Genomic DNA, 25,202 nt, shown 5'->3' on the forward strand with positions numbered 1-25,202 from the left:
GGTCAGTATTGGCACCTGTTCTCTTCAACATATTCATTAATGATCTGGTAGAAGGTTTACACAGTAAAATATCGATATTTGCAGATGATACAAAACTATGTAAAGCAGTTAATACAAGAGAAGATAGTATTCTGCTACAGATGGATCTGGATAAGTTAGAAACTTGGGCTGAATGGTGGCAGATGAGGTTTAACAATGATAAATGTAAGGTTATACACATGGGAAGAAGGAATCAATATCACCATTACACACTGAATGGGAAACCACTGGGTAAATCTGACAGGGAGAAGGACTTGGGGATCCTAGTTAATGATAAACTTACCTGGAGCAGCCAGTGCCAGGCAGCAGCTGCCAAGGCAAACAGGATCATGGGGTGCATTAAAAGAGGTCTGGATACACATGATGAGAGCATTATACTGCCTCTGTACAAATCCCTAGTTAGACCGCACATGGAGTACTGTGTCCAGTTTTGGGCACCGGTGCTCAGGAAGGATATAATGGAACTAGAGAGAGTACAAAGGAGGGCAACAAAATTAATAAAGGGGATGGGAGAACTATAATACCCAGATAGATTAGCGAAATTAGGATTATTTAGTCTAGAAAAAAGACGACTGAGGGGCGATCTAATAACCATGTATAAGTATATAAGGGGACAATACAAATATCTCGCTGAGGATCTGTTTATACCAAGGAAGGTGACGGGCACAAGGGGGCATTCTTTGCGTCTGGAGGAGAGAAGGTTTTTCCACCAACATAGAAGAGGATTCTTTACTGTTAGGGCAGTGAGAATCTGGAATTGCTTGCCTGAGGAGGTGGTGATGGCGAACTCAGTCGAGGGGTTCAAGAGAGGCCTGGATGTCTTCCTGGAGCAGAACAATATTGTATCATACAATTATTAGGTTCTGTAGAAGGACGTAGATCTGGGGATTTATTATGATGGAATATAGGCTGAACTGGATGGACAAATGTCTTTTTTCGGCCTTACTATGTTACTATATCTACCACTGACCATATGGCGGTAATTTCCATGTTGGTCGTTATATAGAGATTATGTTCAGTGACAGCGCAGTCATCTGCTAAGGTTCTCCTCCACTATTAGGGGGCGTCACCGAGTTGTAATCAAGGTTACCTGCTTAGGGGCAAACTCAGAAGCTTCGGCCCCCCTGAACCAAAACCCTAGCTACGCCTCTGATGGATATGGATGAATATAGATGGATGGATGAATATGTATGGACTGATATATAGGCAGATAGATATAGATGGTGTGAGGAAAATGTCTATAATAAGTTTAGTTTCTCTGCCAGCACATACTCTGGGCGTTGACCCCCCTTCACTTCAGGGTTTAGCTTTTCTTTTCAATGTGTGTAGAAGAGCTTTTATTGCTTCTTGCTGCATTCCTGACTTTCAGCTCCCAAACCCCTCATGCCCCTCCTAAAGGAATTTTTATGATCAGTATAGATGCATAGACAGTTGTACCAGCTGAAACTGGTCGGATCTCCCTTTTAAAACTTGAGGTTCTTTGTCCTAATATTGCAAGATATTGGGCCAACGATTTAGGCTAGGAAAATAAAAAGTACATATTGTTAACGTCCATCGGCGGATCTGTCATCCGCTGTAAACATGAGCCTCTAACTCCATCAGATACAAAGTATGGATTTCTCGAACTGTGCGTCCCAAAGAGCACAAATTTGGTCTCATTAGAAAGCCAATTTTAAAATAAGGTGAATGCTGGGTGTGTTATGATTCTGACATGTTCTGGACCGAAAATGCACAAATTATAAGAATTGTTGGAGAAAACTAGAAGGCTGAGGAGAGAGGAGGGTCTGGGTAAGCCAGCCCTGCTGGTGATGTCACGGGCTGCGGTTTATACGTTTCTGCCAGGCCCCCAGCAGTCTGAGTTTTTGCCTGAGGAGCTGTACTATGCATTGGGATATTTGGGAGCACTGCCTATCAGCATGGTTTTGCCTGAAATGAACTGAGAACATGTGATAGCCGTCTGTTGGCCTAAAGTCACCCCGATCCGTGACGTGGGGGTGACGGTCACGGTGTGAATCGTGACATATTGGTGGCAGCGGTGGGATACCTAATATAAGCCCCTGCTGAAAACTAAGAGGTCAATAGCCTTGTGTGTGTTTTTTTCATCACATTGTAGCAGTGGAGGGATAACTAAGATAAGCCCCTGTGGAGATCAGACTGAACTAAAGGAATCCATCTTGTCTTCTTCCTGAGAAATCTCGCTTACAACAAGATACATTTCTACTGACTTGACATTTCCTTTTATGGAAGTAATCATGTGTGCATTCCTTCTTTCAATAGCAGCCTTTCATTCACCTTCCAGATGATGTAACTTTCTACTGATAAAGACTGGTATAGATTGTTTATGTAAGAGATAGTGAAATATGAGCGCTTGTGCGCATGTCTGTAAAAGAATAATTCTTTTCTATATAAAGGAAGGGCAAAGCCCAGAGAGAGAGATGTGCTCCTGGGCTTCCCCTGTATATGATCACACAATACCTTGTTTGCGTGTCATTTACTCAGGATCCCTACCTCTAGTAAGCCAGGGACTGAGAAGGACTTAACATTTCTTTGGCGCACCGAACAGGGACCCGAGATGAGAGTATTTGCTCGAGATTCACCTGCAGATACGGACAATGGAGATCTGGGATAATGGACGGCAAATGAACTGAAAAACCTGGCCAGGTAAGAGACATTATTAGTTCTCTTTTATTTGCCTTGTATTATCCGAAAGATCTCTATGAGCCGTGTCACGCTGGGTTAGTCTAGTAGTGAGTAGATACCTATAAAACTCGGGTTACTATATTGTATAGATTTATGAGTCCTGTCCCTGGCAGTGTGTGAACAGTGTGAAGGTTGTGGTATGTTGTGAAAGAAGAGCAAAAGTGCGTAGAAAAATAAGCCGAAATAGTTGGGGTATAAGCCTTATACACGGAAGTCAGCCTAACTGGGTCATGTGGTTGCGTCCTTTCGGGGAGACCTCCGCCCATGCTTGACTCTCATTTAAGTGCTTAACCTCCTTCATTTCTGGATAAGGTTTGATAGAATGAGCCCAGGACGCGGGTCCATGAGCCTGGGACAAGTATGCTAACTGACACAGAAAGTTTTGTGATCTGTATGGTGTTGCTGGGTCTGTTTGCGTGCATAATAGCACTTAAGTACATTCTGCACATTAGAAAGAATGGAGCAGATCAGCCCTTCAATATTTTAGCTCCCTAGGAGAGAAGGCAACGAGACATCACCTAGGATAAGTGATTGTCCAAACGTCACCTGGGGTAGAAATAGCTAATATTGAAAGAAAAAAAAAAAAAAAAAGAAAAATGGGAAATAAACAGACAAAAACCGTCTTAGGACAAGTGGAAGCAGCAGATATCATACAGGAAAGATGTGGGAAGACAGTCAGAAGTCAGATTAGAAGGGTAAGAGAAAAATTGGGAATTTCAGAAGCACTTATGTTCAGTACAGAATGGGAAAAACTGAGTAAAGAACGAGGTGGAATTATCAAAGACAATGGGTGGGAAGAAATCATACACTGTATGATAGAGGTCTCAAAAACAGCTAAAGAGGAGAATTGGAAGTATGATCCAGACACTTCCAAATGGATTATGGGGAAGGGAAAAAGTTGTGACATAATCCCACCACCTTACCTAGATCCAAAAGCCCAATCATTTGTACCATCTGGAGGAGCAGAAGGAGGAAAACAATTTCCAGCCTTGTATCCCAATCTTGGTGGGGTAGGAGGATGGGTATGTTCACACTGTGGACAACAAAATCCAGATTGGAGAAATGATTGCCTAGTCTGTGGTACACCTAGACATGGCGCTGTACTTGCCCCTGTTAGGGTAGTACCAAGACCCTTTAGGGAACCTGGTGCTGACGGGGTAATGGGAACTAGATATCACCAGACCCGACAGTATTTTCCTTGGTCCCCTGCTGAAGGTATGTCCCTCCTGCATAATGCGCCTGATCCCACTCAATATCCCATCCGATTTGCACAATACATACAACAAATCATGCAGACTCATGCTGGGGTCTGGGCGGACGGGGAAGAATTATGTAGAATGAAAATGTCCCCCGGACTTTTTCAGGAATTATTGACACACCTACAGCCCAATAGACCAGTGGCAGAAGGGGGTGCCTTACAGACAGAAGCATCAGGTACCCAGTTCACAGAGGCATTAATAATTTTCATGAGAGAAAAACAGAGGGAAAGGGGATCTACGGGTGTGATTATGCAGAAATTTGGGCAAAGTATTGAAGAATATAGTCAAGAATTAGAAAATAGCTTTAGGGATGAAGGATTGGATTTGACTGATGCTTCAGTAAGGAGACTTTTTACAAAACAATTAATAGAGGGGCTAGATCCGAAAATCAGAGAAAAATTTAAATCCTCTACTCCAGATTGGAGAACAATTGAACAACCAAATATTGTGAAACAACGATGTTTAGGAATAGTCATGGATATGAGAGAGAATCGTAAGCCTGTTAGAATAGCACAAGCTAATACAGGAGGAAGAGTGAGACACAACTTTCCTTGCCACTACTGTAAAAAGCCAGGTCATTTCCAAAGAGAGTGCAGGAAGAAGTTGGCAGATATAAAGTCAGGCAAATTTGTTCCCAGAAATAACCCTCCCCAAACGGACAACCAGCAGAAATCTACCATCATAGATGGTCCCATACCAGATTCAGATTGACTCGATGTGTTACAAACTTCCCTACCAGCTAGAAGACCTATGATACAGGTGAATGTGGGGGGGAGAGAGATTCCATTTTTGATAGATACAGGTGCAACTTCCTCAATTTTGAATCAAGATTTTCTTCCGAATCCGGAAGATATTTCAGAACAAACAACTTTTGCTGAGGGTTATGATGGGGTAATTCGAACACTGCCATATACTGTGCCCCTAGAGGTCTCATTAGGACCTAAATGTTTTGCATCCAGATTTTTGTATGCCAGAGGTGCCCCAACATGTTTGTTAGGAACTGATGTCCTAAAGAAATTAGAAGCTAACATCAATTTTAGGGAAGATGGCACAGTTATACTGACTATCCCTGATGATGCAGAAACATTAGAACAATATGTTAGAATTCAGGCTTTTGAGGATTATGCTGAAGAAAAAGAGTACACCACAGATCTAGACCTCTCAATGGTCCCAGAAACACTGTGGGCACAGGGTGACACCGATGTGGGACTATTGCATATCTCTCCTGTAAAACTATCTGTGCAACCAGGAACTGTTCTCCCACAGCTCAGACAATACCCTGTGAGTGCCCAGCAGGAACTAGCGATTACAAAACAGATAGAGGGATATAAAGAGAAAGGGGTTTTGGTAGAGATACAATCACCTGCTAACACTCCTCTGTATCCAGTCAAAAAAAGAACTCTTGATAAGAGTTCTATGCCCAAATATCGTATGGTACATGATTTAAGAGAAATAAACAAAGTTCTAGATCCAATCACCCCAGTTGTACCCAATCCTCATACGTTACTATCACAGATACCAGCCAGTTCTCAAGTATTTACTGTAATAGATCTTTCAAATGCATTTTTCTCGGTTCCTTTACACCAAGATAGTTGGCATTTGTTTGCATTTACATTTAAGGGCAAACAGTTGGCGTGGACACGCCTTCCACAGGGAATGATACACTCCCCTACTCTTTATTCAAATGCCCTACAAACAGTCCTTCAGAGGTTTGAACCCGAACCACAGGTAGTAATTTTGCAGTATGTGGATGACCTACTACTTTGCTGCCCAGATCTAGAAACTGCAGAAAGGTCCACTGTGAGTTTACTATGTTTTTTAGAAAAAGAAGGGTGTAAAGTGAATAGACAAAAGCTACAAGTTTGTCAGACCAAAGTGGTCTTTCTAGGTCATTGCATTTCTCAAGGTAAAAAGCATCTTACACCACAAAGAACTGAAGCAATAAGACAGATGAATGAGCCTAGAAATCATAAACAGCTACGAGCATTTTTAGGAATAGTGTCTCATTGTAGACAATGGATTATACATGCCAGTCAACTAATGCAACCACTGTATGACTGTGTAAAAAGTGAACCTTATTTGTTGACAAAAGAAGGTCAGATTTCGTTCCAACAATTAAAAGATGCCCTTGTTTCAGCTCCAGCGTTAGGGCTACCAGACTACACCAAACCGTTTCAGCTTATGGCTGCAGAAGTTGATTCCCATGCTACAGGAGTTCTTACCCAGAAGCATGCAGGGAAACAAAGACCAATTGCATATCTTTCAGCAAGGTTAGATCCCGTAGCTAGAGCAGCGCCAACCTGTGTACGTGTAGTTGTTGCTGTCTCACTATTGTTGGACAAAGCATCAGAAATTGTCCTAGAGTATCCACTCACAGTTCAAACTACACATGATGTTTATGGGATATTAAACCAGGTCCAACCAAAACACATTTCCATGGCCAGACATTTGCGGCTGCAGTGTTCTTTGTTGCTCCCCTCTACTATCACATTTGCTAGGCTTCAGACTCTCAATATAGCTACACTGCTACCTCTCGAGTCTGAAGGGGGGAATAAGGACACTGATCCACACGCAAATTTTTTCCCTACAGACACACATGATTGTACAGAGCTCATTTTACAAGAAACGGTAGGCTTACCCAATGTATCCGAAACACCACTTCAAAATCCAGATTTAGAGCTGTTTATAGATGGTAGTAGGTTTGCAGATGACACAGGTAACTTCCATACAGGGTATGCAGTTGTGTCAGAATCTGAAACTCTCAAAGCAGAACCACTTCCACCGAAACAGTCTGCACAAGAAGCAGAACTAACAGCATTGATTGAAGCTCTTAAAATAGCTGAGAACCAGACAGCTAATATATACACTGATTCTAGGTATGCACATGGTATTGTGTTTGATTTTGGAGTAATCTGGAGAGCTAGAGGTTACATGACAGCGTCAGGACAACCTGTAAAACATGCTTCTCTGATCAAACAGATCTTAGAGGCTGCACAAGAAACAAAAGAAGTAGCAGTAATCAAGGTAGCTGCACATGTGAGACTCGACACTAGGGAATCTAGGGGAAATGATAGGGCTGATAAAGCAGCCAAAGCAGCAGCTGTCAAACCCTTACAACAGGTTCATACTGTAAACCCCACAGAAAATACTGAAGATAGACTGAGACAAGCACAGGAAGATGCAGGAGAAGAGGAGAGGGACAGGTGGAAAAAGGAAGGGGCAGAAGAACAAGCGGGAATTTGGAAGAAAGATGGACTAATATGTCTACCTAGAGCCTGGTATCCGATTGTAGTTGGTGGACTGCACCACCCTACTCATGTGTCTGCAAATGCAATGACACTACTGGCAAAGCAAGTCTGGTTGGCTCCAGGTTTTGGCAACTATGCAAGAGACTATTGTGCTGCATGCGCTATATGCCTGGCACATAATCCCGGACAGACAACAAAGACCCCTATGAAGCACCACGTCCGACCTCTCTACCCGTTTCAGCGATTACAAATAGACTTTATCCAGCTGCCAAAAAGTAATGGGTATGAGTATGTGTTGGTATGTGTGGACATGTTCTCGGGGTGGCCAGAGGCCTATCCAGTTCGGAAGGCTTCAGCTAAAAACACTGCTGTAAAGCTAGTTGCCGAACTGATACCCCGTTACGGTCTCCCTGAAGTGATCGAGTCAGATAGGGGTACTCATTTCACTGGAGAAATATTTCAAAATGTACTGAAAATGTTGGGTGTTGAAAGTCAGTTACACACTCCGTACCATCCTCAAAGTTCTGGTAAGGTGGAACGCATGAATGGAACTTTAAAATTAAAAATACAGAAAGCCATGGCTGAAACAGGAAAGCCTTGGACAGAATGCCTTCCACTGGCCCTTTACTCAATACGCAATACCCCAAGGGGTAAGACTAAACTGTCTCCATATGAAATTTTGTTTGGCAGGACTGCCAATTTAGGATGTTATTTTCCACAGCAACTTGTGTTAAATATCGAGTCATTGACTTCTTATGTGCAAAATCTTCAGAAACAATTAACTAAGGTGCATGCACAAGTTTTTGCTTCCCTTCCAGATCCTGACAACACAGAAGGAAGTCACAAGTTGGAACCAGGTGATCAAGTCTATGTAAAAAGACACACCAGAAAGGCTCTAGAACCAAGGTTTGACGGACCCTTCCAAGTCCTGTTGACAACACCTACATCAGTCAAGCTTGAAGGAAAGGCATCATGGATACATGCAAGCCATTGCAAGAAAAGCAGTATAAACTCATGATATTGATGTTAATAATGATAACCTCAACGGAGGCGTGGGATAGACTGAATTCTCTAGCCCCTTTGAACAATAGATTCGTACAACATCATAGAAAATTAGTGCATGACTTGTTAAACAATACACAAACCCTGACAGATTGTTGGATCTGTACCCATTCGCCGGTATCAGCCACAAGTATACCTTTTCTAGCAGTTCCCGTATTAGCAGAAGAAATATTCGCTTGGCCTAATTGTTCAGACAACCTGGCCAACAACCAAATTGGTAATGCTAGGCTGTGGAATACTACAATCGCCATACCAATTGTGGGATGGGTAGAATTTCCTTGGTGGCAGGGTAATCTCTCAGAGAGTAACACACATCTACAATATTTAGCATTTAGGGGAGGAAAATGGGTACCTAGAAATAAGACTGGATTAACTAATTTAGGACAGGTCCCCACAGAAAATCTACAGCTTAGTTTCAGTACAACCGTCCCCCCCTCTGATGCTTTCAAACCTGTAGTATTGGAAAGATACATACATAATAGAAAATGGAAACATTCTAAATTGTTCCCCCAAGGTGATGCAAACAGTTGTACAAGTAAGCTGGGGAACCTGGTTTGTAATAAATCCGATGAGTATATCAAAGGAATGCCTGTATGTGGGAATCCCGCAGCCGGGTACTGTAGCCCCTTGGGACAAAAACCCTCTTGGTGTATGCTTCAGAATGTATCTAGATTTGTGGACTTGGCTCATAGATTGGTATTGCAGCACTCAGCTCTATGGGATCTGCCTGAAGGTACATTTTGGATATGCGGAGAAGGAGCATATAAATGGCTTCCCGTAGGTATAAAGGGTACTTGTACATTAGGACGCCTAACCCCGGCTACATTCATAATTTCAAATAAACAAGTGAATATGCAAGCCGTGCCCAAGCACACACTGTATAAAAGAGCTGCAGATAACTCACCACGTCCCTCGGGGAGGCCACATATAGTACAAATGGGAATTCCTAACAAAATTGCTAGTACCATTTTTATTTATCCTATGTTAACACAGATGTGGGATAAATTAGTTAGAGCCACGGATTATCTAGATGATCAGATCTGGGATATATTGGATATACTAAACACTAGTATAGCTGTACAGAATCAGCTTATAATAGTCACTAACCAACATACCCTGGTATTGGATTACCTAACTGCCTCACAAGGGGGTATGTGTCAAATCATCGGACCCACCTGCTGTCATTATATAGACCCGAATAGTACTATGAGTATGACATTTAAATTAAAGGACGTACAACGACTCAGAGATCAGTATGACAAAGACAATGACCAGAATAAGGATAGCTGGTGGTCAGATACCTTTTCTTTTCTTAACCCAGCCAACTGGTTCAGAGGAATCGGTGGGTGGGTTGCTGGGATTATGCAGAGCATAATACATATAGTTATGATTATTGTAGTCATATACGTACTATTCCAGATTGTGCTCAAGAGTATCTCAGTATGCACAGATAAACTTTGTGTAATAGATGCAAGAGTATAAAGTTTTTTTTTCCTTCTTCTCTTATGTTATCCTTTGCTAATACTGATTATTGCGCTCATTTTGCTATCCCTTTGTAATATCTGTACTTATTGCAAAACAAAGAAAAGGTTGCGAGAGTTAAACGGAAGAATTAATACTAGATTTGATTCTCTTATTGAATACAAGCATGTACATGTGTAATACCAAATAAAGGCTTTGTCTTTGGCCCTGTGGTAATAAAATAAATAAAAGAAAATGTCAAAGGGGGGAATTGTGGAGATCAGACTGAACTAAAGGAATCCATCTTGTCTTCTTCCTGAGAAATCTCGCTTACAACAAGATACATTTCTGCTGACTTGACATTTCCTTTTATGGAAGTAATCATGTGTGCATTCCTTCTTTCAATAGCAGCCTTTCATTCACCTTCCAGATGATGTAACTTTCTACTGATAAAGACTGGTATAGATTGTTTATGTAAGAGATAGTGAAATATGAGCGCTTGTGCGCATGTCTGTAAAAGAATAATTCTTTTCTATATAAAGGAAGGGCAAAGCCCAGAGAGAGAGATGTGCTCCTGGGCTTCCCCTGTATATGATCACACAATACCTTGTTTGCGTGTCATTTACTCAGGATCCCTACCTCTAGTAAGCCAGGGACTGAGAAGGACTTAACACCCCCCTGCACATGTGATAGCCATCTGTTGGCCTAAAGTCACCCCGATCCATACGTAGGGGTGACAGTCACGGTGTGAATCGTGACATATTGGTGGCGAGGCGGTGGGATCTTAGAGCATTAGTGATTTGGTTTGAGCAATCATTCCTCTAACTAAAAACTTGCAAAGTTCTTGCGAGGACTCTGCGCAAATTAATTGGGAGAACGAACTCAGTGTTTATTAGTCATGAGACAATTGTGTGTACTGGTAATTATCCCCTTCCCTTCTCTGTTTTTTGTACTATCTTTTATTTGGCAACCATGGTTGTGCTGGGGGAAACCTTTTATAAGCAGCAGACCAGAGACACCCTTATTGCCTTATGCAGGTCACAGCACATTGACTTTGCAGGCAAAAACAAAGCCCAACTGGTCTCAGATCTGGTGCAATGGGAAGCCGCTCAGGACCAAGCCAGGCCACAGAGCCCAGAGGCCGCAGAAGCCAGCACAAGCGAACATGGTGCTGCAGCAGAGGTCCAACCACTGAATGCCGGCCCTATTAGCAATCAGGGCGAATTGGACCCCCACCCGCTGGCGGTCTTGGAACTACTCCCCGCCGATGACCGTGTTGGATGTCTACAGCTGATCCAGCAATACCATGAGAGAGCCGAGCGCCAAGCCCAGCGAGAACATGAACGGGAGATGCTCCGGCAGGGGGTGATGCCCTCCACTGCCCGGAGCCGTGAGCCCAGCGGCGCTCAGATACCGAAGCCCCAGCCCGATCACTTTCCTGTTATGGGAAAGGACAGGGACTTGGACACTTTTCTGCGTGCCTTTGAGAAAGCCTGCAGACCGTACCAGCTGCCTGCAGAAGAATGGGCACGATGCCTGACCCCAGGGCTGAGAGGCAAAGCTCTGGAGGTGTTTGCTGCCCTCCCTCAAGAACAAGATGGTGACTATGAGGCCATCAAGCAGGCCCTGATAAAGTACCAGCTTACACCTGAGGTTTACCGTAGAAAGTTCTGGAACCTCCAACGTGGCCCACACGACAGTTACAGTGATGTGGTGCATGAACTCAGGACCCACTTTAAGCAGTGGATCCAAGGACTGTCAGTGACCACCTTTGCACAGCTGCGAGACCTGATGATCAAAGACCAGTTCTTACATCTTTGCCCAGCTGAGGTGCGACAGTTCGTGATGGACAGAGAACCCAAAGACGTGACAAAAGCAGCACAGATTGCCGATGCCTATGAGGCCAACCGTAGATCGGAAGTGCGGAAGCCAGTCACCACCAGCTGGAGAGGGGATAAGCCTGCAACCAACGCCAGTACCCCTGCCAGCCAACACACCAGAGGTCCTGTCCCCGTGGCCAACAGCACCAGACCTACCACCGAACCTCACCAGTGTTTCTTCTGCAAGCGGACTGGCCATATCAGTCCCTACTGCCCAGACAAGCATAAGAACCCCACAGCCAAGGCCCCAGGGCCTAACGCAGCAGTTCTTTTGGTGGGTAGGGTGGCTGGGAGGGTGTGTGACAACGTACAGCACGTCACTGTGGGAGGCCATGTTGCTACAGGCCTCAAGGACACCGGGGCTGAACGAACCCTCATCCGACCCGATCTGGCGGCCCCTGAAGAAATCATTGCGGGGAAAACCTTAACTGTCACTGGGATTGGGGGCATCAGCTGTCCCTTGCCAATGGCCCGGGTTTATATTGATTGGGGTGCCGGGAGCGGGGTGAAGGAAGTGGGGCTGTCTGATAATTTGCCCACTGATGCTTTGTTGGGGACTGATTTTGGGAGGATGGTTGCATACTACGTCCCTGACACCCCTCCCCAATCTGCTAATGAGGGTAACGTTAACCCTGATGATGATGGGAAATTGCATGTGTTACCTGACCATGCTTTATCTTGTAATGATGCATCTGATAATCATTTTTTCCCTAGGATTGATGGTGAAAATGTTGTACCTGTGCCAACTGAACCTGATAACCATTTTTGTGCAAAGGTTAATGTGTCCAAAGGTACAGGCGTGCTCAGCCACGTCGCTCTGCGGAGTGAGACGGCTGAGGAACCCCTAGAAGGGACAAGTGTCGGTGCTACCAGAAATGGGGAGATGCATGGGAACCGTGAGAAAGGTGATGCCATGAAATTGACCAGTGCCACCGAGGAAGGTAACTGGTACATAAGTAGCACTGCCCCTGAAGCGTTGGGGGTGGATGGGGAGGTAGAGCCCATAGCAGCGCCGGCTGATGGGTCTGTAGAAATCCCCGGGGAGACAGCCTACGTAGCTGCTGTCACCCGCAGTCAGAGTGCCCGGAACGCAGATAACTGCCTTCCGGACCCTCCTCAGTCATCGCTGTGACTGAACTAGAGGTGGACCCAGAGCAGGTCCCAGAGGGTTCCCGTGGGGAAGGGACCCTGACGTCACTTCTGGTTGTCCCTAGCCAGGAGTTTCAGGCCGCTCTGCGCACAGATGCGAGCCTAGAGAATTTGAGACAACTCGCCGAGACGCCCACCTCCGTGACTGGTAAGGAGAGGGTGTTCTGGGAACGAGGAAGATTATACCAGGAGACAGTACCCAGAGAATCGCAAAAGGAGTGGTTGAGGGAAAGACATCTGGTCGTCCCGCAACAATTCCGGGGTGAGTTGTTACGGATTGCCCATGAGATCCCGCTAGCTGGACACTTGGGGATCAGCAAAACTAAGGCCCGGCTGTCTCAACACTTCTATTGGCCTAAGATAGGGACAGATGTGTCAAACTACTACCGCTCCTGTATCACCTGTCAAAGAGTGGGGAAGGCGGGGCCTGCTCTTAAGGCTCCCCTGATCCCTTTGCCAGTGATAGAGGATCCTTTCCAGAGGATCGCGGTGGACATTGTGGGCCCGCTTGCCGTCCCCAGCAGCTCTGGAAAACAATACATCCTTACTATGGTAGACTACGCTACCCGGTACCCAGAGGCAGTAGCTCTGTCGTCAACTAGGGCAGATAAGGTGGCAGATGCCCTGTTGGCCATCTTTTCACGCATAGGATTTCTCAGGGAGATGCTTACTGATCAAAGGACCTAATTTATGTCTCACCTAATGGAGGCTCTCTGTAAGAGAATGCAGGTGAAGCACCTGGTATCAAGTGCGTATCACCCACAGACCAATGGCTTGTGTGAATGCTTCAATGGTACCCTCAAACAGATGCTACGCATGCTGGTTGAGACCCAAGGGCGCGACTGGGAGCGGTACCTCCCACACCTGCTATTCTCTTACCGAGAGGTTCTGCAGGCCTCGACGGGGTTCTCCCCCTTCAAGCTCCTGTATGGCAGGCGAGTCCGGGGACCCCTTGGGTTGATAAGGGAATCCTGGGAAGAGGAGCTGAACCCTTCTGAAGTGTCCATAGTGGAGTATGTCATGCGCTTCCGTGACAAGATGCAGACCTTGACACAGTTGGTGCATGACAACATGACGCAGGCTTAGGCTGACCAGAAGCACTGGTACGACCAGAACGCCCGGGAGCGGTCCTACCACGTGGGTCAAAAGGTGCGGGTGCTGGTCCCCGTACCAACGGATAAGCTTAAGGCAGCTTGGGAGGGCCCATACGTCATCCACCAACAGCTCAACCCGGTCACTTACGTGGTCACACTTGACCCCGCTCGGGGTAGGCGAAATGCCTTTCACGTCAACATAATGAAGGCTCATCACGAACTTGAACCTTTCGTCCTACCGGTCTGCAGCTTGCCCGAAGACGGGGAGGAAGACACCCTCCTGGACATGCTGGCCCAAGCAAAGGCCGGTGGGTCCATTGAGGATGTGGAGGTAAGCACCTGACTAACCGAACCGCAGCGGTCGCAGTTGTGGACCAAGCTGGAACCCTTCTGGGCCGTTTTCTCCAATCGACCTGGAAGGATTGAGTTAGCAGTTCACGAGGTGGACACTGGGAATCATGCCCCACTACGGCAAACACCCTATCGAATCACCGACCAGTTGCAGCAGGTTATGCGCCAGGAGATTGATGAGATGTTACCGCTGGGGGTGATTTGACGGTCAAAGAGTGTGTGGGCCTCACCTGTAGTTCTCGTGCCAAAGAAGGATCGGACCACCTGGTTCTGCGTGAACTACAGGGGGCTCAACGCCATCACAGCCTCTGATGCGCACCCAATGCCACGCATTGAGCTGCTTGAGAGGTTAGCTGGCGCAGATTACCTGACAATAATGGATCTGAGTCGAGGATACTGGCAGATTCCCCTGAGCCCCGAGGCGCAGGAGAAGTCTGCCTTTATCACACCCTTTGGACTGTACGAGTGCACGGTCATGCCCTTCGGCATGAAGAATGCCCCTGCCACTTTCCAGCGGATGGTCAACCTCCTGCTTCAGGGACTGGAGAAGTACGCCGTGGCATACTTGGATGACATTGCCATCTTCAGTTCCTCCTGGAAGGAACACCTGCAGCATCTCGAGGAGGTGCTCAGGCGAATTCACCGAGCTGGACTGACTATCAAGCCTGGAAAGTGCCAGATGGGCATGAGTGAGGTCCACTACCTGGGGCACCGGATAGGCGGGAGCACCATGAAGCCAGAGTATGGCAATTTTGATGGGTTGGCCCACCAGGGTGAACCTGTTGAGGTGCGCATGGAGGAGCACCATCAGGTCCTGCCTCCGTAGCGCACACCTGAAGGGGGAGGTGTGAAGAAAATGTATATAATAAGTTTAGTTTCTCTGCCAGCACATACTGTGAGCATTGACCCCCCTTCACTTCAGGGTTTAGCTTTTCTTTTCAATAGGTGTAGAAGAGCTTTTATTGTTTCTTGCTGCATTCCCGACTTTCAGCTCCCAAACCCCTCATGCCCCTCCTAAGGGAATTTTTACAATCAGTATAAATGCATAGACAGTTGTACCAGCTGAAACTGGTCGGATCTCCCTTTTAAAACATGAGGTTCTTTGTCCTAATATTGCAAGATATTGGGCCAACGATTTAGGCTAGGAAAATAAAAAGTACATATTGTTAACGTCCATCAGCGGATCTGTCAGCCGCTGTAAACATGAGCCTCTAACTCCATCAGGTACAAAGTATGTATTTCTCTGGAACTGTGCATCCCAAATAGCACAAATTTGGTCTCATTAGAAAGCCAATTTTAAAATAAGGTGAATGCTAGATGTGTTATGATTCTGACATGTTCTGGACCGAAAATACACAAATTATAAGAATTGTTGGAGAAAACTAGAAGGCTGAGGAGAGAGGAGGGTCTGGGTAAGCCAGCCCTGCTGGTGATGTCACGGGTTGCGGTTTATAAGTTTCTGCCAGGCCCCCAGCAGTCTGAGTTTTTGCCTGAGGAGCTGTACTATGCATTGGGATATTTGGGAGCACTGCCTATCAGCATGGTTTTGCCTGAAATGAACTGAGAACATGTGATAGCCGTCTGTTGGCCTAAAGTCACCCCGATCCGTGACGTGGGGGTGACGGTCACGGTGTGAATCGTGACAGATGGATGGATGGAGATGGATGGATGGAGATAGATGGATGGAGATAGATGGATGGTTATTAATAGATGAATATAGATGGATGGCTATAGATGGATAGATATGGATGGATGGATGGATATTCATAGATAGATGGCTATAGATAGATGGTTGGATAGCTGGATGGATATAGATAGACTAGATGGTGGCCCGATTCTAACGCATCGGGTATTCTAGAATATGTATTTATGTATGTATATAGCAGCCACATAGTATATAGCACAGGCCACGTAGTATATAGGAGCCATGTAGTATATATCAGACAAATACTACGTGGCCTGTACTATATACTATGTGGCTGCTATATACATACATATTGTAGAATACCCGATGTGTTAATACAGGCCACACAATATATAACACAGCCACGTACTATATAACACAGCCCACGCAGTATATAGCAGCCACACTGTATATAACACAGGTGACGTAGTATAAAAAAATAATTAAAATAAAAAATAGTTATATACTCACCCCTGGGATCCAGCGAAGCTCCGGCGATATGCACACAGCTGCCGCCATCTTCCGTTCCCAGGACGCATTGCAAAATTACCCGGATGACTTAGCGGTCTCGCGAGACCGCTAAGTCTTCTGGGTAATTTCGCAATGCATCGCCGGGAATGGAAGATTGCGGCAGGCGCGTGCGGCTCGGACTACGGAGGGTGAGAATAGCAGGTTTTTTGCTTTTTTATTATTTTTAACATTAGATATTTTTACTATTGATGCCGCATAGGCATGAGTATGCGGGTGCCGGGCACTGACTGCGGGGAGTAAGGAGCGGCCATTTTCTTCCGGACTGTGCCCGTCGCTGATTGGTCGTGGCTGTTTTGCCGCGACCAATCAGCGACTTGGATTTCCATGACAGACAGAGACCGCGACCAATGAATATGCGTGACAGACAGACAGAAGGACAGACGGAAGTGACCCTTAGGCTACGTTCACATTTGCGGTGCGTCGGGCACAACCGCGGCGACGCATGCGCCATGTGCCCCTATATTTAACATGGGGGGCGCATGGACATGTGTTGTGTTGCGTTTTGTGACGCATGCGTTTTTTGGGCGCAAGCGTCAGGGCGCAGAGGACGCTGCTTGTTGCATTTTTTTACGCTATAAAAATGAACGCATGCGTCACAAAACGCAGCGTTTTGCTGCGTTTTTGCGTGCGTTGTGCGTTGCGTCGCCGACGCAGCACACAACAACGCAAATGTGAACATAGCCTTAGACAATTATATAGTAGATGGATGGATATTAATAGATAGATGGATGGATAGTAATAGATAATGGATATGGATGACTGGATATTAATAGATAGATGGATGGATATACTGTAGATGGATGGATATAGATGAATATATATGGAAGGATGGATGGATATTAGTAGGTAGATGGATTATACATGGATGGATGGATATAGATAGATGGATGGATGCAGGGCCGGACTGGCAAATAGAATTGGGGTTCTCACGACACCCATACTGTTAGGAGTTGTGATGGAGCACAAAGTCGCTGACTCCGTCACTTACCCCAGCAGGCAACGGTTATCATTAGAAATATTGGTTTTGTAGTAAAACTTCCTTTCCTCCATCCAGGGTAATATTAGTAATATATCCCATCTGGTTCTTGGGGACGGAGACAACATGGGCCTGTGTGATGTCTAATGCCAGGGCTGAATGTCAGCCCCAGTCCATAGCTGGATGCATGGATATTGATAGATGGATACGGATGGATATAGATGGATGGATATTCATAGATAGATGGATATATAGACAGATGGACATAGATAGATGGATACGGACGGATATTGATAGATGGATGGATATAGATGGATGGATATTCATAGATATATGGATATATAGATAGATGGATATACGGATGGATATTGATAGATGGATGGATATAGATGGATGGATATAGATGGATGGTTGGCTAGATGGATGGCTACTAGGCAGAGGACGATCGGAGCGCCGGCAGGCTCACACACTCCACCATGCTGTGGCGGCTCCCAGGCTCTGCAGCACTGGGAGGAGGAGCGGACCGGAGGAGGAGGAGCTGGGCACAGCTGCTGATGCTGAGGTTACTAGTGAGCTGGGCACTCTGGGAGATAAAGTTTGATTCTGTGGCAGTCCCAGCTGATGCCATCCTGGCCGCAGAGCCCGGTGCGGTTCCTGTAGCGGCTGCGGAGTCACGGATCGCACTGGATCACACTGGATCGCGGCGCTGTAGGTGATCGCACAGCCCGCAGCCTCCACCATGATCGCCGCTGCCTTCCTGGTGCTGCTCCGGCCGTACAGCATCCAGTGCGCCCTGCTGCTCCTTCTGCTCCTGCTGGGCACCATCGCCACCATCTCCTTCCTGTGCTGCTGGCACCACAAGCTCCAGAAGGGCAGGCACCCGATGAGGACGGTGTTCAGCTACCGGCCCCGGAGCAGAGGTAGGACATGTAAGGCTCCATCTTGCACTATCTGTGTGGTGCTGTGCCCGGTGCCCTGTGGGGAGGGCACCCTGTACATGTGGCAGTCCGCAGGGATTTCTGACAGGACTGCGGCAGACTTGTCTCCACCCCTCCTATAGCCATCTAGAGATGGGGAAGTGAGGTCAGTGACAGCCCCTGCCACCTGGGTGCCCCCTCCGCCGCACTGAGGATTGTCTGATACTCCCCATTACTAGTGAAAGGTGACACTGTGCTTTCTCTCCACAGATGCCCTCCTGAGGTCCCATCATTTCCGCTCTGAGGTAACTGCACCCTGTCATGTCCTGTGCCCACCACCCTGCCCTCGGAGTGCCCACTTCTGCCATCAGACCATTCATTCATCACTTGTGACCTTTATCCCATCGCATTACATATGCCACAAGTCGCGGCAGCGTTACATTGCGCTGTGGGGAGAAAGTTATGGAAAATGTCGCCAGCAGCATCTAAGGAAAAGTCTGTCCAGGAACCTAAGGACTGGCTCTATAGCCAGCGCCTAGGGATGGAGACATACAGCTATAGACCTTCTTTACAGCAAACAATCCTGCCTAGATGAGGGCTGGCAGGCAGGAGGGAGTTCTGGAACGCATGTGGACAGTGTGGGGTTTGGGGTCTCTTATGTGCTTGTTGGTTTTGGGGTCCATTTTCACGGAGAGCAGCTTGCTATAAGTATGGCATCTTTTTCATAGACTCCAGTGTAGGAAAAGAAATCAAAGTATGAAACAATAATGTAAAGCAGAGACCCTGATTCCAGCCCTGTGTCACGGTGCTGTGAGTTGCTGCCAGTCCTGTGCAGTGTGAGAGAGCTGTCAGCAGTGCGAGGGGCGTAGAGAACTGCAGATGCCAGAATATCGAGGACACCCCAGCGCACAGATCTGCAGAGATGTTATTTATTATGCTTATATAACGCCATCATATTCCGCAGCGCTTTACATCATCATCACTGTCCCCGATGGGGCTCACAATCTAAATTCCCTATCAGTATGTCTTTGGAGTGTGGGAGGAAACCGGAGTACCCGGAGGAAACCCACGCAAATACAGGGAGAACACACAAACTCCTTGCAGATGTTGTCCTTGGTGGGATTTGTACCCAGGACCCCAAAGCTACTGCTAACCACTGAGCCGCCCTGATGTTAGAAAACCACTTTCTAATTGTTCAACTATATATTTTTTTTCATCCTATTTGCTTGTTTGTGTTAAAAATAAGAAAAACATATTTACTATCCCTCCCCAGGTCCAACAAAGCATGATGTTTGTTGAAAGACTGGGGATATCACAACTACTGTGAATATGACCGCTGCAGCCAATCGCCAGACTCAGATCCTTGTGCCAGCTACACTGACAGAGTCCCTGGGCCCAGTGATTGGCCGCAATGTCATGTGTGCTGTGGTCGCTATTGCAGCCTGTCTACAGTGACCAGTGCAACTGTAAAGATGCTCCACTGGACCTGAGGAGGAGAAGGGAAAGACTTTTTTTTTAATATAAGCAACCTGTTAGGGTAAATACTACGCCCCCCTTCTCCCAATGCGTTTTATTTTCCGTCCGTCATAGATAATTGATGGACATGACTGAGGAGGCACCCTGTCCACAGTAATAGGAGGGATCAAATGGACCTTTTCCCACACTTGGAAATTTGGATGAAATTGTTCCATAGATCTTTGAGTTGGCCTGAGTTATATGCCATCTTATGTATCTTTATTTCGAAGGTGAGTATTCCCCATCTTGTCCCTGAAACAGCGGTCACTGACACACATCATTCTGCGGCACAGAATCCCAGTTAGGCCGACAGTTTATTTCCAGTACTGGAAAAACTAGTACTGTAGATGTCCGTGTGTGTTGTATGTGCGGCACACATGTGGCAACTGTGTGCCGCATCAGTACCACACGGACGGACGGCAGGGAAGAAGCGCTACAGTAAGCGCTGTTCCCAGGCGGCTGGTGCTGAAGCCGACTCTCTTACCAGCCTGAGAATAGCAGCCCCCAGCTGTGAGCTTTAGAAAAGCTGGTTGTCAAAAATGGGGGGACCCCACGCTGTTTTGTTTTAAATATTTATTTAAATAATTAAAAAACAGCGTGGGGACCCCTCTATTCTTGATAACCAACCTTGCAGAAGCTGACAGCTGAGAGTTGCAGCCCCCAGCTGTGAGTTTTGCCTGGTTGGTTCAAGAAAATAGGGGGGGAACCCACATCGGGTTTATCATTCATTAATTTATTTAGTTAGATCGCAGGCGGCGGCTGTGGAATAACCCGATTATCCGCTCCTGCTGTCACTGTCATTAGCGGCAGCAGATGTCGTATGATGGGGTAAGAGTCCCAAAAGCCCCCACCTGCTGTCATCGTTCGGACATCATTCTCCTCTGCTCGTGCCGATCACCGGCAGAGCAGGGGAGAATGATGAGAGCCTGCTTCAGCACCAGCTGCCGGGGAACAGCGCTTACTGTAGCGCTTCTTCCCTGCCGGCCGGCCGTGTGGTATTGATGCATCACACGGATGGCATCCGTGTGCAGTACGTGTTTACACTGACCCATTGACTTGCATGGGTCCATGTCCGTTTTTGTGCAGCTGCACGGATCACATGTCTACATGTGGGTCAATTGGGCACACGGTCCGTGAAAAAACACAGATACAGTACAGACCAAAAGTTTGGATACACCTTCCCATTTAAAGATTTTTCTGTATTTTCATGACTATGAAAATTGTAAATCCACACTGAAGACCTCAAAACTATGAATTAACACATGTGGAATTACAGTATATACATAATTTCAGTTGTTTCACACTTTTTTGTTATGTCTTATATTCTAGGTTCTTCAAAGTAGCCACCTTTTGCTTTGATGACTGCTTTGCACACTCTTGGCATTCTCTTGATGAGCTTCAAGAGGTAGTCACCGGGAATGGTTTTCCAACAATCTTGAAGGAGTTCCCAGAGATGCTTAGCACTTGTTGGCCCTTTTGCCTTCACTCTGCGGTCCAGCTCACCCCAAACCATCTTGATTGGGTTCAGGTCTGGTGGGCTGTGGAGGCAAGGTCATCTGGCGTAGCACCCCATCACTCTCCTTCTTGGTCAAATAGCCCTTACACAGCCTGGAGGTGTGTTTGGGGTCATTGTCCTGTTGAAAAATAAATGATGGTCCAACTAACAGCAAACCGGATGGAATAGCATGCCGCTGCAAGATGCTGTAGTAGCCATGCTGGTTCAGTATGCCTTCAATTTTGAATAAATCCCCAACAGTGGCACCAGCAAAGCACCCCCACACCATCACACCTCCTCCTCCATGCTTCACGGTGGGAACCAGGCATGTAGAGTCCATCCGTTCACCTTTTCTGCGTCGCACAAAGACACGGTGGTTGGAACCAAAGTTCTCAAATTTGGACTCATCAGACCAAATCACAGATTTCCACTGGTCTAATGTCCATTCCTTGTGTTCTTTAGCCCAAACAAGTCTCTCCTGCTTGTTGCTTGTCCTTAGCAGTGGTTTCCTAGCAGCTATTTTACCATGAAGGCCTGCTGCACAAAGTCTCCTCTTAACAGTTGTTGTAGAGATGTGTCTGCTGCTAGAATTCTGTGTGGCATTGACCTGGTCTCTAATCTGAGCTGCTCTTAACCTGCGATTTCTGAGGCTGGTAACTCGGATAAACTTATCCTCAGAAGCAGAGGTGACTCTTGGTCTTCCTTTCCTGAGGCGGTCCTCATGTGAGCCAGTTTCTTTGTAGCGGTTGATGGTTTTTGCCACTGCACTTGGGGACACTTTCAAAGTTTTCCCAATTTTTCGGACTGACTGACCTTCATTTCTTAAAGTAATGATGGCCACTCGTTTTTCTTTACTTAGTTGTTTTTTTCTTGCCATAATACAGATTGTAACAGTCTATTCAGTAGGACTATCAGCTGTGTATCCACCAGACTTCTGCACAACACAACTGATGGTCTCAACCCCATTTATAAGGCAAGAAATCCCACTTATTAAACCTGACAGGGCACACCTGTGAAGTGAAAGAAATTCCCGGTGACTACCTCTTGAAGCTCATCAAGAGAATGCCAAGAGTGTGCAAAGCAGTCATCAAAGCAAAGGTGGCTACTTTGAAGAACCTAGAATATAAGAGACATTTTCAGTTGTTTCACACTTTTTTGTTAAGTATATAATTCCACATGTGTTAATTCATAGATTTGATGCCTTCAGTGTGAATTTACAATTTTCATAGTCATGAAAATACAGTAAAATCTTTAAATGGGAAGGTGTGTCCAAACTTTTGGTCTGTACTGTATGTGCACAGACCCATTCATTTGAATGGGTCTACGTGTGTCAGTGTCTCCAATACTTGTAAAAACTGTCACCACACATACTGGAGACACTGATGTATGAAAGAGACCTTACTGAGTGCCTGCTATTGCTCTGTATAGAAGATAAGTGGAATACTACTCAATCTCATGTGTAGCTAGTTACTATTGGTGTCTACATCTATAGGGATTCTGTACCCGGATCTGAATGTGCTGATAGGTTTGCACCTTGTGTTTTTCCATGTCCCTTTTGTTTAATGGTGTTTGGCTAATTGAATTCAATAAAAGTTAGTTTTTATACTATCCCACTAATTGCTATATAACCTTCTGACAAGTGGGTTACTCTTATCATCCTTTGGGTATGTTCCCACAGTCAGTAAACACTGCGGGTTGGACGCTGCATACATGCGCAGCGTCCAACCCGCAGCGCACAGTTATGACAGCATAGTGCATGGGATTTCAAGAAATCACATGCCCACTATGCGTGCGGGACGCCTCCAGCTTCCCTGCGGAGATGCACATGCGACGCGTCTTTCCAGACTGCAGCATGTCTATTTATCTTGTGGAAACACTCAGACTCCACAAGATAAATATCGCCCATACAATGTATTGGGTGCGGTGACTCCACAAGGTTCAATGAACATCTGCGGAATCACCTGCGTTCAAAAGCAGCGGTTTGGATGGAGCGGACATGGGCTACTTCCAAAGCGCTGCCTAATGCTGACTGTGTGGACATACCCTTTCCATTTAGATACCAAGCTGTCGTTAATGCACAAAAATCTATCTGTAGAACCCCTTTAATATATATATATATATATATATATATATATATATATATATATATATATATATATATATATATTTTTTTTTTTTATTCCTCACCATTTTCAGGACATTTATTTTGTATCCGAGAATAAAACGGTTACATTATAAGGCTACACTTATAATGTATCTAAAGCAGCACATTGTGTGTACTGTATACACCACAATAATATAATAGGTATCACAGCAGTAACATATGTCACTGAGTTTCATAATTGTGTACCATTTGACGCCAAAAGTATCTAGTGAAGGAGTGATCTGGCACAGCATCATGGCTTCATTATAAAATGGAGTGTGAACGTGGCCTAATACAAAAAAAAATGAGACACAACAAAAGAGAACCCTGCTCATGAATGCTTAATGGAAATCTGTCAGCAGGTTTTTGCTACGTAATCTGAGAGCATCATGAAGTAGGGGCAGATACCCTGATTCCAGCAATGTTTCACTTATTGGGCTGTATGTTTGTTTCCATACAATCAGTGTTCTCTTAACAGGAGTTTATCACTACAGGAGAAGTTGCCCTCGTGCCTCCTAGTCCAACCACGCCCCCGATTAGCCATTTTCAGACAATATGCAGTGTATACAGAAAGCTGCTAATCAGTGGTGTGTGCGAGTTTTCATAGTGATCTGCAGTTCAAGCTTTACTAGAAATACGGCAGAAAAAACTGTGATTCTATCACAACTGCTGCACTCAGTAAATTAAGTATACATCGCTGGAATTAGGGTCTCTGCCTCTATATCATGCTTCTTCAGATTACATAGTAAAAACCTGCTGACAGATTCAATTTAAATTGCACAAATCCCTATCTAATCCTGACTGTGGTTGATGATGCATATCTATATGGTGAACCTGTCAGGACGGCATTATTACTTAACCCCTTAAATACCGCCGATACGCCTTTTAACGGCGGCAGTTAAGGGTACTTAAACGGCGCTGTGGAAAAAGTGAATAGCGCCCCCCAGAGTCAGATTTTCTCTGGGGTCTCGGGGGTAGCAGAGACCCCAGAGAACATGATTCGGGGTTTTTTTTTACCGACCCCCGGGTTGTGATCGCCGGTAATTAACCGTTTACCAGCGGTCGCAAAAAAAACGTGATTCCCCATTTAATTTCCCTGTCCTCCGATTTGATAGCACATCAGAGCACAGAGAAATGGGGTCCCCAATCGCCCCCCAATACTCACCTGTGTTCCCCGGTGCTCCTTGTGGCTCCCGATGGGTGCCGCCATCTTGTTCTGGCCAAGAAATGGCGGGCGCATGCGCAGTGCGCCCGCCAGCCGGCACCCGGAAGATCTTTGGGTCTCGGCTGCCGGGAGCAGCCGAGACCCCAAAGAACATGATCGGGGTCGGTTTTTACCGACCCCTGTTTTGCGATCGCCGGTAATTAACTGTTTACTGGCGGCCGCAAAAGAAGAAAAAAAAAAAACGATGTGTCATTCTCTGTCCTCTGATGTGATCGCACACCAGAGGACAGAGAAATAGGGGGATTCGGGGACCCTGTTATACTTACCGGTGTCCTCCTGCGTCCCCTCCTAGCCGCCGGCTTCTTCATCCGGTAAGAAAATGGCGGGCGCATGTGCAGTGCGCCCGCCATGATCTGCCGGCCGGCAGCTAGAGGAGTTGGGCTAAAGCTAGCGTTAGGGTTTGGGCTAAATTTAGGGTTGAGGCTAAATTTAGGGTTAGGGCTAGGGTTAGGCTTCTTTCACACTTGCGTCTG

General features: G+C 46.1%; 1 protein-coding gene across 3 annotated transcripts in view; it reads left to right on the forward strand.

The window, feature by feature from the left end:
• Positions 1-17,963: 17,963 nt before the first annotated feature.
• DST (dystonin) overlaps positions 17,964-25,202 on the forward strand; it is a 750,022-nt gene continuing 742,783 nt past the window's right edge. The window contains exons 1-2 of one of the 3 annotated variants that reach the window (XM_069726740.1): positions 17,964-18,363; positions 18,622-18,656. In XM_069726740.1, the coding sequence (XP_069582841.1) occupies positions 18,174-18,363; positions 18,622-18,656 (225 nt within the window). In that variant the 5' untranslated portion in view covers positions 17,964-18,173. The remainder of the gene's footprint in view (positions 18,364-18,621; positions 18,657-25,202) is intronic. The other 2 variants (XM_069726743.1, XM_069726742.1) reach the window with 2 other exon arrangements.

Source organism: Ranitomeya imitator, chromosome 5 (assembly GCF_032444005.1).
Source record: "Ranitomeya imitator isolate aRanImi1 chromosome 5, aRanImi1.pri, whole genome shotgun sequence".
NCBI lineage: Eukaryota > Metazoa > Chordata > Amphibia > Anura > Dendrobatidae > Ranitomeya > Ranitomeya imitator.